The sequence below is a fragment of the Amphiura filiformis genome, chromosome 4 (assembly GCF_039555335.1).
Source record: "Amphiura filiformis chromosome 4, Afil_fr2py, whole genome shotgun sequence".
Taxonomy (NCBI): domain Eukaryota; kingdom Metazoa; phylum Echinodermata; class Ophiuroidea; order Amphilepidida; family Amphiuridae; genus Amphiura; species Amphiura filiformis.
Window position 1 is genome coordinate 69,727,106 of NC_092631.1, and position 16,445 is coordinate 69,743,550.

Below are 16,445 nucleotides of genomic sequence, written 5' to 3' on the forward strand. Positions count from 1 at the left end.
ATTAAAAACTTGTGTCTGAAAAGTTTCTTAGTTTGATTCCTTTTGAAAGGATCAGTATTCAACTGTTAAAACTTGCAAAACTGGACACATATGTCATAATTGTTGGTTAGTTACACTGTACAAAATATAGGTGTTTTTACCTGTTTAATAAATCTGATAATGAATTAGTTTCTTTTACTTTTCCAAAAATCTTATAATTAAACAAAAAAGTAATTAACACCAGATTTATTTTGGAAAAAGATTTTGAAACTTTATTGGAAGAGGATTAAAATATGAGAAATATATTAATTATTTTGAAATGTAGATCCATGTGATGTGAAGCTCTGTGTGGGTGGGTGGGATATCTACTGTAGCCAGTGTTGCATGCTTTTCTCAATTCCTAGTGAACTTAACCCAAACAGAAGCCCACTCAAAAAACCTCTTGTCTAGATGTAGTCTCATTCACAGAACATAAGTAGAACTCACTGTCCATTCTTTTCTAGTTCTGTGCACAAGACTACTCTTATCAAATACTGAATACATTTGCTGATACATTACATCATAAATTCAATCTACATTAATGTTACAAACAGATTACATGATCAAAAAAAACCGATTTGCTGTATGGATATATTGTCTACCTCATAATTTCACTCGATTTCTATTTAGAAAAGCAAAACAAAAACAAGACATTTTTGCTTAAATTTTGCTATCTGGCACAACTGCAGGTTAAATTTCACAATAGAAAATTATGATAATTAAATCGTCCATATTTATTATTAGAAATCTAGCAAAATGAACTACTAGTGTAGCTATATATCACTGCAAAAACAAGTGTTTATATTTAAACACCATATTGTGTTTATCAGAGCAACACTTAATAAACACATAATTCATGTTAATGGTCTAAAACTAATGTTAATGGTTCTAACACTAATGTTCATAAATTAACACTTGGTGTTATATTACAAACATTAGTGTTTGTAATATAACACCAAGTGTTAATTTATGAACATTAGTGTTAGACCATTAACATGAATTATGTGTTTATTAAGTGTTGCTCTGATAAACACAATATGGTGTTTAAATATAAACACTTGTTTTTGCAGTGAGGCATGTAAAATGACCGCCTGATGTGAAAATATGATGGTGATGCCAGCAACTTTGATTCCATTTTTACTTGTTTCTGAAAAATGCCTCTACATGCACACCTGCTTGTTTGCTCTGATTTTACCAAATTGTTTTGAACTTGTTTAACTTTTAATAATACAAAAGGGTGCAAGCAAACAAACAAGCTGTCCCAAATAAAACAATTGCTAGCGTTGGTACACCACACAAATAAACCATTCTTTAGGTCGCAGTAGAGTTGACCGAGCTAACTTCCTCATCAGCTTCCTTTGCTACATAGTAGATACTTTTAAACACTGTCGAGATGTAACACAGGAACTGACATTAGGCAATTACTATGCCACAACCTGCATTGTATACCAGGTTGAATCCACAGAAGATACCTTATACTTCCCACAATGCATTTCTTCCCTATACTGATTTGCTATTCAGTGCAACATGGGTCGATCCAAGAAATACCTGAATTGCAAGATCTGGGTGAGCTCACTGTTGACCCATGTTGCACTATATAGCAAATGAGTACAGGGAAGAAATGCATTGTGGGATGTGGATGATATCTTCTCCAGGTTGAAACACTGTATATTAAAAACAAACCTTTGAGTTGGGCAATATGTTGGATATGTAAAGAACTATTCAAATCTATCTGTACAAAATTAATGTATAATTGTGTAATAACTTAAATTATTATGTACAATAATGTGCATTACAATTATTAATTATTATTAATTGATTTCACACAATTCATCAGATTTAAGTGAAGATGTGATTATATTATAAAGCAAGAAAATCAGTCATAAAATTCAAATTATGTGGTTGATAGTAAATGATACATGTACTTGCATTTGGTTATGGATACTATATTTGATTATGTTGTAACTTTGGATGATAATGATACAGAAGCAGCTACAAGTAATTATTGTCAAACCAAGATGTCAATCACACATCAAGACAATGTACTGATCAAATCTTGGTTCGATTTAGAAGACTGCAAAAGATGAAAAGGGTTTAGCAAGGGCATGGAATGCTTAAATGGCTACTAATAAATACCATCAAATTCTGCAACATTAAGGTAAAATAAAATCATATCTTTATCTGTATTTTGATTCACCTTGAGCTTGGTTGTGACTTAAGAGCATATCTTGCAGGTCACATCAAGTCGCAAATGCTTATCTGTATCATGCACAGCATATGTGACCCAATCTGATCCACTCAGGCCAAAGTTGGAAATGTTGAAAACCGAGTTACTACATGTACCGGCATTACTAACTTACTCAGTGCCTACCCGCGCTGCTGTTGAATCTCCAGGTCTCTTAATTACTTGGTTGCTCACCTACATGTATGAGCCCTTTGAATGTCCATTTCTTATGTTTTTTTCTCCTCACATTTTGCTTATATCCGAGTTTCATTATTGCTGACTTTAGCCTGATTAGATCAGATCTAGTCGTATACAACACATGCAAGGACTATTTGTCTGCATGCATGTAATAGCACGGATGTCACCAGACCAAACTCAAGGAAAACAAAGTACAACAACACTTCTCACAAAATCAGAATCTCAAATTGTGCAGTTAATAAGCACAAACAATTAATAACACAATAAAAAGACAAAATGACAAAAAAAGTAATACGTCATTGTTTCAGAAATAATAACCTCTTATATACACATAAATATTTAATGCAGTTGCAAAGACCAAAAGATCAGCCTATGTTGATAAACAAATAACTAAACAAACAATAATAACGAAGTAACTTACACAGAATTAAAAAGCAACAATTATGGGAAGTTCTAAAACATAAAACTGGTGGAATGAAGCTTGATAAGTCAACATCTTCTGCAATATTATGTCTTATAAGTTCCCATGTCAAAAAACAAATTGATCTTTCAAATACGGAACTTGAAAAGTACTTTTTTTTTCAAGAAACACATTTTAAGTGGCTAGTGACAATTTCATTGAGTCCAATGTAGGCTTCTACAGGCAGTGTCAAAATAATTGGTACCAATCTGTTTTGATGCAATATTGAAAAGCCTACTTGAAATTATCACAATTTATTGTTTTATACCATAAAGATTCTGCATATGGGCTCCCTTGACATAACTGCCATTTTAGGCACAAACTAAAAGTACCCTTCCATAAAGACCCACCAGCAAATAAGGGCATGGACCCTTAATTCTTGTTGGGATTTTTAGTGGAGGAAGCTCTATTTGTGCAAGAAATTTACCCTACGGCAGAGGGGCCAAAATGCACCATTAGGCGAATCTTTACGGTATGACTGTTCATGACATTAAAATTATGCAGATCTTATGTTGCATTTGGATGTGACGGTCATGTCCTTGATCACTGGAAAGTGATGGGTACCAATTATTTTGATAGAGCCTGTCTGTAGTAGTAGTTGTCAAATTCCAACCCCTTCCCTCCAACAAAACCAAAAAAAATGTCCAATAATAAATTATTTTGTTACAAGTCAACATCTCTCCTCTCCCAAAAGTCTCTCCGTTTCAAATACCATACCTTGACCCATCCCAACCCCACCCAACTTGCATCCATGACATCCTCACCCGCATCCATCTTGCAATTACTCCTGGCCATGTTGATAATTAATTAAACTGCTAAGATCACATTCATTCAGTCCTTTTTCTGTTAATTCTTTAGCTATCTGCCGTGCATGCGTATATCTGGGGGCGCAACTCAAGTGCGCTTTACCAAGTACTATGTTACCAGTCATTAAGAAATGTCCGCTGGCTTTTTTCGCATGGCATCTTGACGGTAAGACAACAGAGCCTGTGTATCGGCTGTGTTTTGCCGGTGAAAATATATTGTCTCTTTGTCTAAATACATGACTAATGCTAAGATCAAGATATGTTTCTTCTGAGAAAGTGTCTTCTTGCAAATTCCTCATCCGGGATTTGATTACTGCAAAGAGAACAGAAGAAAAAAGAACAAAATTAATTCAATTCGCTTATTTGGCATCATTAATTTATGCAGGTTAAATTATGAGGAACATTTAGACTTCTGATTAATGTACAAATAAAACTCAAGAGAGGTGGGAAACTTGTTTGTTCCTATAACTTTCAGTTGTTTCTAATACTATTGCTCGCTGGCCACTTTTGTGGCTGCTCGCATCCCTCGCGCTATTCGAGGGACATCACGTTCCACAAATAGAGTTCGCTTCTCTTGTGATATTCAAAAGGTGTCGCCGTATGCAACCTGAGCTAGTTCTTTTTTATTCATGTGATTCAAAGTTGTCCCGGTTAGATATTCTTGATTATATGGAGTGTGGATGCCCAACTTTGCTTGAAATGGGGCTGAAAACGAAAGTGTTTTCCAATCTCACTTCTGTCAAGAAACAGGTAAATTACTAGCCCTTATATTACCTCATTGGGTAACTTGAGTTCACACTTAATATATCTTGGCAGTGGTGGGAAGGAAACGCACACATAATAGGTTTTGAAGAACTCAAAATTGGGAGCAAGAAACCGATGTTATCGTCTATAGAAATGCCCGATCACGGGTAAAACCTCTGGGGCTGAATTTAGACATTTCAATTGAGTGTGGTTTAAAGGTGGAATTTGGTTTGAATATGGTCTTTCTTATGTTTGATTAATGATATTTTAGAAGTGATGTTGTTTGGTAGTCAAGGTAGTAGAGGTGATGTTATTCTATACAAGATGTGGTTCAATTTTAAGACCCATTTTTTAGGTTCTCAGAGCATGTGACTATATTCTCAAATACTACCAATGCAAAATACATGTAAGTACTACCAAAAAGAGTGAAAACTGCAGGTAAACAAATTCCACCTGCTCAATAGGGCAAAGCCTATTGATTTGCTTGAGTCTTTTCATTAGAGGGTACAGTGGCCTAGCGATACCAGCACTGTCTCATAATCGCTGGGTTGTGGGTTCGAACCCCAGTGGTGGTGTTATGCCCTTAGACAAGGCCCTTAACCTCTTTTGTCTCTCTCCACCCAGATGTATAAATGGGTACTGGCATAATATAGTGCTGGGAAGGTAAAAGAGACTTGTTGTGTAGGGAAAGTGGTTAACCCCCACATCGAGTTATTTCAGGGGATTCTGGCCCAATGTTACTTCACCTTTTACCTTAGCAATAGACACATAAAGAGATCCAATTAATTGAATTTAGTGAAAACAAACTGGCTGGGTGCAACAAAAGAGACCTCTCGACCTATTTTAGTTGGCACAACTTCTTTGACCACTTTTGCTCAAAGACATTTACTTTTGAAGGCAAACATGTTTAACTACGACTTAGATATTCAAACTTTTGCAATTCAATCACCACACATTTAATGGTTCCTTAAGATTTAATGTAAACTTTTAGGACTTCAATTGGTTGCCTATGGACATCATTCACCATCTCTGCATTAAAATGCTTTGTGTATACTTTCTATAGCCTCTCGGAACTGCATCGTTCAAACATACTAGAGCTGCATGCATACATAATATCACTTAATGGTGTACCAGTCACAGTGCAATCATATCTTGATATTTGCAAGTTACAAATGTTTTGAAAGTTACAAATGTTTTGAAAGTTACAAATGTTTGCATCTTATAGATTCTAGGGATTGAATAAATCAGGGGTTCTTAGCTTTATTTTATTACAAGGAGCCAGAGGGGGCCAAATACATCCCTGTTATATGTGACGTGTCATGTCAAAAGGAGACACTTTTGGGCAGGATCGTAAATGGAGAAATAGCCAAAAATCTGTCGGTGGGTGTTTTTTTTCACAATTTGGGTTTGTTGCGAATTTGTGATGTTATTAATGTTAAAAATATTGTCTGATAGTTTCAGACCGAATATAACTGGCATCTTGTATTTTTTGAGACATTTTTCAAGCTAATTCCTACTCTTAACATTGTCAATAATATTTTTAAGGCCGATATCTCAATTTCCAATTTTATAATACCATAACTTCCGAACTCAATATCTTCGCTTAGAAATTTCCGATTTCATTGGGGAAAACGGCGTTGTGGAGCAAAATATCTCTATATTTAAGATATGTAAAAACCTCAAAAGTCATAACCTGCCCAAAAGTGTCTCCTTTTGACATGACACGTCACATATTTTCTTGGCCAGTAGGCCACCTCTTGAGGTCCCCTGGAATAAACACCATAATTGCACATGTTTATACTGTGGTTTTTTTTTCATAATGTTCACAATCCATAGTAATAAAATCAATATCCTTAGAATTTCATTTTTGACAGGAGAATATGAAAGGATATTTCTTTTCCTGGTAGAACAATGTGAATTTGATGTGAAGCTTCAGTATTGTGATACAATGTGATTTTGAGTTGATGAAGGGGAACATGTCAAGTGGTTGTCCAGGCATATTGAGCACAACTCTCTTTACTTGAAATTATGAAGAATGCTGACCGAATATTAGAGGATTAAAATGCTCCAATTACAACCAAATCATTCAAGTTGTGCCACCTTAATTTTCATATTTTGGACAATGACCACATTGTTTAAAATATAACAGGTTCTTGACTGATTATTTTACCGAAAGTTATGAAATTGAATGGAAGTCATGCTGCATGTAAAAAATTTAGGATTAGAGCAGTCTATGATTGAGAAGCTAAAATTTCATTAATTTAAAAATGATTTTCGGGTCTCTGTGACTATGTTTCCTCAATTGAAACAATAGCTAAGTCTACATCTAGCACAAAAATGTCTTTTGTTATGAATGGAAGTCATGCTGCATATAAAAATTTTAGGATTAGAGTAGTCGATGATCATGATGATTGAGAAGCTAAAATTTCATTGATTTAAAAATGATTTTTCAGTCTCTGTGACTATGTGCCCTCACTTCACTTGAAACAATAGCTAAGCTGCTAAGCCTATATCAAGCACAAAAAGGCCTTTTGTATGTAAAATTTGGATTAGCTATTTTGAGTGCTTACAACTTTTAATATTGTACTTTGATGTAGAAGAAACACTTTTTACATACAGATTCAAAACTTGGGACCCATAGTTTATTTCACTCAGTAATTTATACTTACCAAAATCACTAGAACAGAAATCCCTAATAACTTCAGTGTGGTTACATGGTTTACATGCTGTAAAAAGACAAGAAAAGAAAAGAAAATTAATATTATTAATACATCGATAGAACACCTGTAGGCATGTAAACAATATTGATGAATTCTTACTCATAACTGAGAGTCAAAATTACTGAGAATTGAAAATATACACACAAAACCGTTTACAAAGTCATTTCATGAAAAACCTTGAAGACGTCCTGTGGAATAAAGTAAATGATCATCCAGCAATTCAACTTTTGGATGTCAACCCCAGCCAATGCACTTTTAAACAACTGTTTTTTGAATAAATTGGTTAAGACTCATTTCTTTAGAACAAAATCTTGTAGTAATCAAGGAAGGGCATCTGCACTCTTGGTGGTGGTGATGATGATGATGATGATGATGCCATGGTAATGATGATGATCATGCAGGGCAATGGCAATACCAACTCACAATCGCCACACTGTACTTAGTGTAGCCTCACAAAACATATCGTAGCTCCACAACTTGACCCCCCATTAGGAAAACTACAATAACACCCCTCAATAGGGTTCTTAACCATTAAAAGTTTGAGTGACACCGTCCACCCGACAAAAGCCCAACACAAAAGCTTTGCAACGCACTTCATGTCACTGTAAACGCCCTACAATTGCTTACAATACAGTGCTGGTTGTTTAACCCAAGAAACCTCTACCAATTAATATATAAATTCTTTCTTGCAAGGTTAAAATAAGTCCTTCGTTAATTCTTGCATAATGAGCAAGGGAGACACCCTTGAGCTGGTTATTTTCCATATTATTCTTTTAATTCAATACTTCATTTGATTTTGCCATGTCTTCATCATGAGAAAAAAAAATTGAGTTGGTCATTTCAAAATGTATCATTCCGTTGCTGTTCATTGCTCTCACATTCATGTAGGGTTTTAGTGGAAAGAATTGAAGCAATAACATATTTCATTTTACAATTAAATATCTGTTGGATTATTTTCCCTCTGGATTTTCCCAAACTGATGGCAATAGGAGGAAATGTGGTACATATCTTGCCAATAGTTTAAGATTAAAAGAATTTATGTCTGAAAATGTAGTCAAGAATGAGATATTGTTTTGTTAGTGCTACGAGTTCAGGGAAATAATCAAAAGTCCAGATTTTAAAAGGAAACAATACAAAACTTTCAAACAGTTTTCAGGCTGTTTTAGGTTATCATCACTCTTCATCTGAAGAATAACACACCGGACATGCAGCAATTCGTGCCTGCACACATACACCTGTATTGTTGTGCTGAGTCTGCCAGTTTTGTTTCAGCGGGATTACATTGTGGTTTGGTAAAGTAGCCATATGTATCCACAGTAAACACAACTTGTGTTTTTACTAGAAACCAAGACGTGATTAATAATACTTGACCAGCTCTTGTTCTAAGCTCAGAAATAATAAAGGTATGATTGGAGAGAAAACACAATCAGCTACATGGAAGGTCACGTTGTGCAAAGTAGTTCTCTTTCTTAGTAAAGCCATCGGAAGGTGTAATAAGGGTGTGGGTTACCAAACGAAATATTGTCATATCCACTCCATTATTTAACAAATTTGTGATTAGGATGCTTCCAGGTGAGTTTTGTTTTTACCTGTGGTTTTTAAGAAGGGATTACAATCTGAAAGAAGGAAACTTGTGGCAGGTTGTCTGTAAACTTGATCCAAGTTGGGCAATTAGTCATCAGGTAACTTAGGCCAGGAGGCCAATGGCCATTGCATTCAGTCTCAACTGTTAAAGATTTATTTTCCTTTCAGGGGGTAATTTAAGCTTATTAAACATCTAATATTACTGAACAGGTAGCATTTTATGGAGAAACCTAGTCGCAAAATTTCATTTTGATGTGAAAAATAAAGTCGACTTCAATAGTATGTACAGTAGGCCTATGTATAGTAAGTGCACATTTGAAAGTTAGAAACAACTTGGACATGGGGCTCAAACTCGGTGACAACAAACTTCTTGACCAGGGGAATATATGAGAATCGGACAATTCAAACTGACGAGATGTTCAAATCCATTATCAAACATGCGTCAAGCTTTTTGTAACATTATTTTGAGAGAGGAGGTATACTTTCAGTGGGGATCTTTGTCTTGTATGAAAACGTTTACTGAAGTGTTCAGCCCATCCACCTCAAAAACTTTGGTAAACTAAACTACCAGTGGGCCTAAATTATAGTCTGAAGTGTGCCTACATGCACATAATATGAGGGACCTGGAGAATGGAGATCATGGATAAAGAAACAGGATACAGTCCTAGAAGTTGGACTAATGCCTGATCAGTGAAGTAGGTTGATATTCAAGCCATGACTAACCAACATATCTTTGCTTGATATGTGATACAGTGCTGCATGACAAAAACCCAAATGGGGTTTTCACTTCTGTCAACCAAGTCATTTTAAAATCATTATGAGTCATATGATGAAATAAAATAACATGCAGATGAAATTTAACATGGAAAATATCATCAATTTCTCATCATTCTGACAACATGACCGCATTCTATCGCCCACTTCCAAAGTATGATGTGAATGGAGGCACCTCAAAAGGGGTTTCTCCTCCAACTGAAAAGTAAAACGTCCCCATCCCAGACAAGTAGCCTCCAAATGTAAGCACAATGATGATGTTGCAAAACAGGCGATCTTTGTGGCCCCACAATGATGGACAATGCCTCTCATGAGTATCATCAGTAAACCTTCCAAACACCATGACAAATGGACAAATAAGATGTTCTATTTTTCACACAATTGCTGCCCAGAATATAATTGTATCAAACACTGGTTGCTGAATTCAAACAAGAGTATGGTATGAGCCCAAAAGGGGGCTTATTCCCACTGGCATATTATGCTGACATGAAATTGAATGAATGAATGAAGATGGGAACAAATGCAGAATTGAGATTTATATTAGGATAAATTTAGCACCAGATAATTATGATTGATGAGGATAACATTGTTTGGTCCATGGAATACTTGCATGATGCACCAACCTCATCTGTATTTTTCTTCTGGTTAATTCTAAAAGATAGTTTTTTCATTATTAAGAATTCTATTGTCTATTATTGTTCTGAATAATTTCACATTCCGAGGGAAAAAAAAGAGCAAACATAACTTTGCAACAGGCAGCCATACAATCAACAAGAGTTGTATATTTTGCAAGGCTGACTTTTACCATACACGTGGGTGGATGATAGGAATCTATTCTATCATCTTCACATATGAACTGTGATCAAATACCATCTTGCTGTAAATGAGAAGAAGATACAGGAGTAATTTCAATATTATGGGTCATCTTTGACTAATTATAGAAAGCCAAAGCAGCCAAAAACATCGAAGGCGTATCATCTGTTCAAATTTCAGCAAGAAAAATCATCAGAGATTACGGTTAGGTTTTGGGGTCCGGATTTAGAACCATAGGGTGAGGGTTACGGTACTTAAGATTTTGATGTTGAGATTTAAATTAGGGTTAGGGTTACTGTTTGGGGTGGCAAGATTCTCCAACCCTTTACACGCAATTATGTAGCAAGACCAAAAAACTTTAAAACTCGCAAATGCAAGAATATGTAGATCAATTCCACAGATTAATATTTTTTTCATTTGTGGATATTTTATAGCCTTGGAATTTACCCCTTATTATTGTACCTTGTATTGTGCATCCAAATATTCCTCAAGAAAGTTACTTAATTTACCTTCCCATTCATTAACCTACTACATTGTAACTCCAAGTCCAAATAGCTGACCACTCCTTCAATAGGAGTCCAGCAATACCATGAATACCATGATGGAAAATGTGACTAATATTTGTGAACACCATCGTCCTCAAAAGCAGGAAGAAAATCTTTTCTTGAAAGAAATCTTGAACTACTTTTAAAGAACTTGCCTGAGGGCTGGAGTACTTTCTGACCTCGGCCAATAAGTAATTTCCTTCAGACTTTCTAGCTAAGTTTTTTTGATTGACTGTACCGCTTTGGCTTTTCCTGGCTTCTATTTCATGATCTCAAACAGTGATACACTGGTGTACATACATTATATACAGGCCTACCTACTTTCTTTCAGGCGACGTTGACAAAGTAAAAGAACAAATAAAGTTCAAAAAGGCTCTGATCCTATAACGGTATTGCTCATAAAACGGAACAAATTTCACTTTTTGAATGATTTTCCTTTCTAACTTTTCTTTGTGCTGAGCTACTCCACTTATTCTTCAGTAACAAATTTTTCAAAAGGACAAAAAATGTAAGTGAACTTTTGAAGTTTAGATTTGTAACATGATAACTGATTTTTGGTTATTATCTGTTCAACTTTTACCTCATGATTCGTATCTCCAGGGTAAAGAAAACATTCAGCAAACCATGATCAGAGCAACATACGGTTTCAACATCATGGGATGATGTCACCATAGAATCTGATGTCACAAGTGGGATTACCCTACAGACATATAGTACACTTCAAGTTATCAGGAATCTAATAATACCGGACACGAAATGAGGAACCGGATAAATCTTTGGTGCATTGAGACTGAATCTGATGTGACGTTGACCTTGCTCTTTTACTTTCAGTTCAATACTTCAATGTATACTTTCATCAAACTTTAAAAAATGGATATTTCATGCAATGTGGACATTGATGTGCAATTCATTTTGAGATTCCAGTTGCGTTTAAATATTAAAGGGATGCTCATGGTCTTTTTTATATGGTCTCTTTTCTATCTTTGCATTAAATTTTACAAGGGTAATGAGAAAAATGCTTTGAATACCAAAGTCTCAGTTTTGATGAAGAAGAATGGAGATAAGGCTATCCAACGGGTCGCACCCCTTTAAATTACACATGATAATGTTAACACATTACATTACGTTTGATGATCAGTTTTGATCTATTTCAAATTCTGGGTGTCGGGCATTGTACTGTTTGAGTCAGATCAATCTGAACTTGGTTCATGTTAAATGTAAGATTATGATCATGACGATTGCACTGATGTTTAAATGTTAACAGCCTGACTCCTTTGATTTGTTGTGTTTATTCTGATCTAACATGGCATGTAGGCCCTATCTCTGTGTAATAAATTACTATGTTTTCAATGTTATAAATGTATGTATAAATGGAAAAATAATCTAATATTTCACTTCTAAATGTAGACAACATCAATTTTACAGTCTAATTTTTGTGAATTATTGCACATCTATGCTTGAAGTACATGAAGACATTAGGCCTCTGTCTAAATAAAGATTTATGATGCACCTCACAATAATAGAGTGGCATATGTTGATGTCTGGTATAAAGTTGCATTTTCCTTCTTGGGCAAGTGAAGAAAAACAATGCACCAATCCAATTGCTTCATGATATAGGAATCTGTCATTGGCCCGCTATCAAAGCATGTATGTACATCTGCTGATAGCAAGGCCTGAGAGGCCTATTTATAATCAAACATTTCAACTTCTGAACTTGTTCCTGTTTTTTCAAGTCATAATAAGATGATATGCAATGATTGATGGGTAAGTTATTTCTATAGTCTATGGTGGGAGGAGAAAAAGCATGTTGAATCCACAGTTAACAATGGTTAAAGGGGACCAAAGTTGTTCACAAGTAGGCTAGCTCATCCATTTTTCTGCACAATGTAGTTGGTAACATGCAAACGAATGTATCAATGTAAACACCATTGTATTGCATGAGATTCTATCCATAGATATCATCCAAGGTCTGTGGATATCATCAAAACCAACACTATTGTTTTTTCGACTTATAATTGGCGAAAATTATCCGGTTCTTGTTTCTATGCATGACAATTCACATAAGCATGTGCCAGTCATGTAATATGCAACTAAGTGCTGCACCCATATTTGCATGCACGCCATTCTGTATCAATACAGATGTTACAAGTCTAATTTTTTGGCCAATAATCAGAACAAATATTGAACTAGGATTGCTAAATGAGGGTATTGAACTGTTTCCTCTGAAGTGAGAGCATTTTGACTCCTTGTACAATGTACAGGCAGTCACCATAGTCACATTAATGGAAGATCCTGCAAATGCTGACCTTTGGATCCCAGCATTTGATCACTGCTTCATGCACCTGCTTCTTACTACTCCACTGGATAACCTGATGTCACCTCCAACCAACCTTCCAGAAATGGGTCACTTGGCACAAGCCAAAAAGCTTCAATTCTCCCTGCTATTTATCAACTGCTACATATACCATGTTTTGACCACATGTTATGTCACCCCTCTGGGTTCAAGTTCAACAACTTTGTATTGCACACATGAAAAATTTACCTTTTTATTTTAAAGAAACTTGAAAAATCAGAGCCAGGCATGGTCAGGTATAACTGACATCCATTTAAATTGCCAATGACAAGTGGCTTACTCCTTCATGAGGTTCACCTCACATTGAGGCACATGTTTCCAATAATTTTTCATCCCCCTAAATTGATTTCCGGCCTATCCTGAAGAATCCTCACATACAATCATATTCTGCATGTATTTGAATTACTGACAGGTGGATGGAATATTGTTTTCTTATTTTGGTGGAAGGTTGAACTTCTGCCCTGTAAATAAACTTAAATGCAGGTTGGGGTTGGGATAAAAAAAAAAGTGTACCGCCTACAGGTTTTTTTTGCTTGTTTACTTTTTACAGGCTTGTTAATACGGACAGGACATGCATGTGATGCTTCGGTGTTGAACTATTGATAGGCCTACATGACTACAGTATAATATCCCCAGGGAGAGAGGCTGCAGTGGCAAACTGCTCGTTCTGCCGCATCCCCATCTTCACCACTCTTGGAACTTGGAAGATGGATCACATGATAGAGATCCACTTTTGCATGCTGCTGACCTGGCTCAGAGGTCAATCAGGTCATAGTTTGATTTGGGGTGAGTCTCCTTCACTTGGAAATGATGAAGTAGGTTTCCATGTACATGAACTGTTGTCTGTACACAAAGGCTCAAGACTTTAAGGGATATAAAGAGAAGAGAAAGTCCTAGGTTGCAGACTTGCCTGCGTCAGTTCTTGGATGTGCTCAGACAATGCCACTTGCTGATGATAACCCTAAAATAAACTTACAAATGTGATAAGAAATGTTCAGATTTCATATTTTGAAATTGAATTTTCTAAGACTCCTATAATGATGATGCCATTTGGTGGAGATAACCTTCAAATGAACTTACAAAATGTTCATATTTCATATATTCACATTCAATTGTCTATTCTGTCTGCAGAATGTTTCATATAGTATTGTATTACAAAAATGTTCCAACATTTTAATAGTTGATGGTTTACAGTCACATTCTATATAACAATGCAATGTATTTCAACAATATGCCAGTTTGCAAGTGATTGTTTTCAAAATACTTCAACTTGGTTATCAAATATGTCATCACATATGCTGTCAAAACGAACCTGCTTCAGAAATACCTGCAAGAGCTACATGCAAATTGTAAAGTGATACACACCTTTGTCTTGGCTAAGATGGACCCAGCAACAGTCACAATTTAAATATTTTTTATTTTATAAATGTGTCGTTTTACATATATTTTAGTTTTGGGCAAAATGTTTTAATAACATTTAAATGTGTGTGGGGTGGGGGGTCAATATAAGGTCAAGAAAACATACCTGATGATTACCTAACCCTAATCTCTATCCCAATCCGTAACTCTATTAGACACATGGTGTAGAACTGGAAGGTATCCTTAATTCCTTACATGCCCATGAAATATGGGCATGGAAGGAGTAGCCACAGTCTGTGGCCCTCACAGACTTGCAGAGCACGAGTAGCGAGCTCAAGTCGCAAGCGCGAGCATCTAATGCTACTACCAACCTAGTAAAGCAACAGAGCCCGAAAGTAGTGCTACATGTACTATGTAGGAAGGACAAGGACTATAAAGTATAAAACTATTGAACTATTAATTACCTTATTACCATCTACAAATTTGCTTCCTATTCTCTATTTTATCATCTGCATGAGACCCTTTCTAATACATGTACCTCTGTTGCTTCCTATGGGGGAAAACCATTTTATTTCATGTATCTTTATATTGGATGCTCCTTCGTGAGTGCTATGAAAACAATTTCCATTTTAAACCCACATGTAACATTTGTGGTTTAGCAGGTTGCCATTTAAAAATCAGGTAAAATTTCAAACAATATAAATAAAAAAGTTCAACAGGAGTTTTGTTTAGTCAATTTCAAGTTGGGTGCCATCACGACCGACTGTCCAACTGTGTTGCTCTTTAGTCCAGTGCTTTACTAATTGTGCTAAAATTGCCACCTCCTATGCCATTTTCAATACAACAGCAGGGCTACCTGTATCCAGTAGTAGACCGTTGTGCATGGCGACTTGTTTCGCATAAAAGGTACCAAGGGTCCACAATGAATGCGGGCCAATTCGGAGTAAATTCACAAATCAGTCAAGTGTTTAGGACACTTTTTAATGCAATTTCACCTTCAGGTGTAAAAATCCCATGTTTACTATCAGCTCCCTTAAAAATATCATGCATGTGCCTCTGGAAAAAGATACACAATACCAGCAACATTTAAAAGACTTGTCATGTGAGTGTGCATCAACAATGTAAAGTCGTTAGAATGGAAGTTCATCTAAAGGCAACCAATACCCAGTGCCGACCTGTGAAACATTGAAATTCAGTTCCTTTCCATTGAGATTGGAATGTTTTTTCAATCCCTGGACCGCTGTGTGCCCTGGACATTGAAATTTGTAAAGGCAGCTCCATTTGTCTACCTTTAAATATTCTGCATGCATATTTACACCATGCCAGGCAAGCTCAATAAGTGCTACTAAAATTATGTGCATTATAAACATTGAGCAATAATAAGTACAGTTTGGCCAGTAATAAGCAAAATATATTGCAAATCATTATCAATTGGATGTTATAAGTGTTATTTTGAACACACGGAAGTACATGTATCTGGAATAATATTCTTGAGTTTTGAAACATTACCAATGATACCAGTGAAAAAAAGGAATTGCATTCAAGTTTTACCACAAACATTAGAAAAGAACAGCTAACAGACAATTTTGAGAATCATTTAAAATGTTTTTCAGTCTCGGTTTCATACTCATAAAGTACTTCAACCTAAGCTTGATTCTTAGTACTTACATATACGGTACATGTACATGTATGTGTGAATACATGTATATTTGGAAACAGCAATTAAACTGTCCAGAATTGATAAAATCACAACAAATTAACCTAGCAAAAATATCCCAGCATTTGTTTTTGTATAGGCCAGGTTTTTAACTTTTTATTTTCTTAGGTTTTTTCTCTTATAGATATGT

The 16,445-nt window shown here is 35.6% G+C and overlaps 1 protein-coding gene across 1 annotated transcript in view; it reads right to left on the bottom strand.

Annotated features, from left to right (window-relative positions):
• Nucleotides 1–1,071: 1,071 nt before the first annotated feature.
• LOC140151307 (meteorin-like protein) overlaps nucleotides 1,072–16,445 on the bottom strand; it is a 29,100-nt gene continuing 13,726 nt past the window's right edge. The window contains exons 3-4 of the mRNA XM_072173592.1: nucleotides 7,120–7,176; nucleotides 1,072–4,019 (exon numbers count right to left, since the gene is read on the bottom strand). Coding sequence (XP_072029693.1) covers nucleotides 3,682–4,019; nucleotides 7,120–7,176 — 395 coding nt within the window. The 3' untranslated portion in view covers nucleotides 1,072–3,681. The remainder of the gene's footprint in view (nucleotides 4,020–7,119; nucleotides 7,177–16,445) is intronic.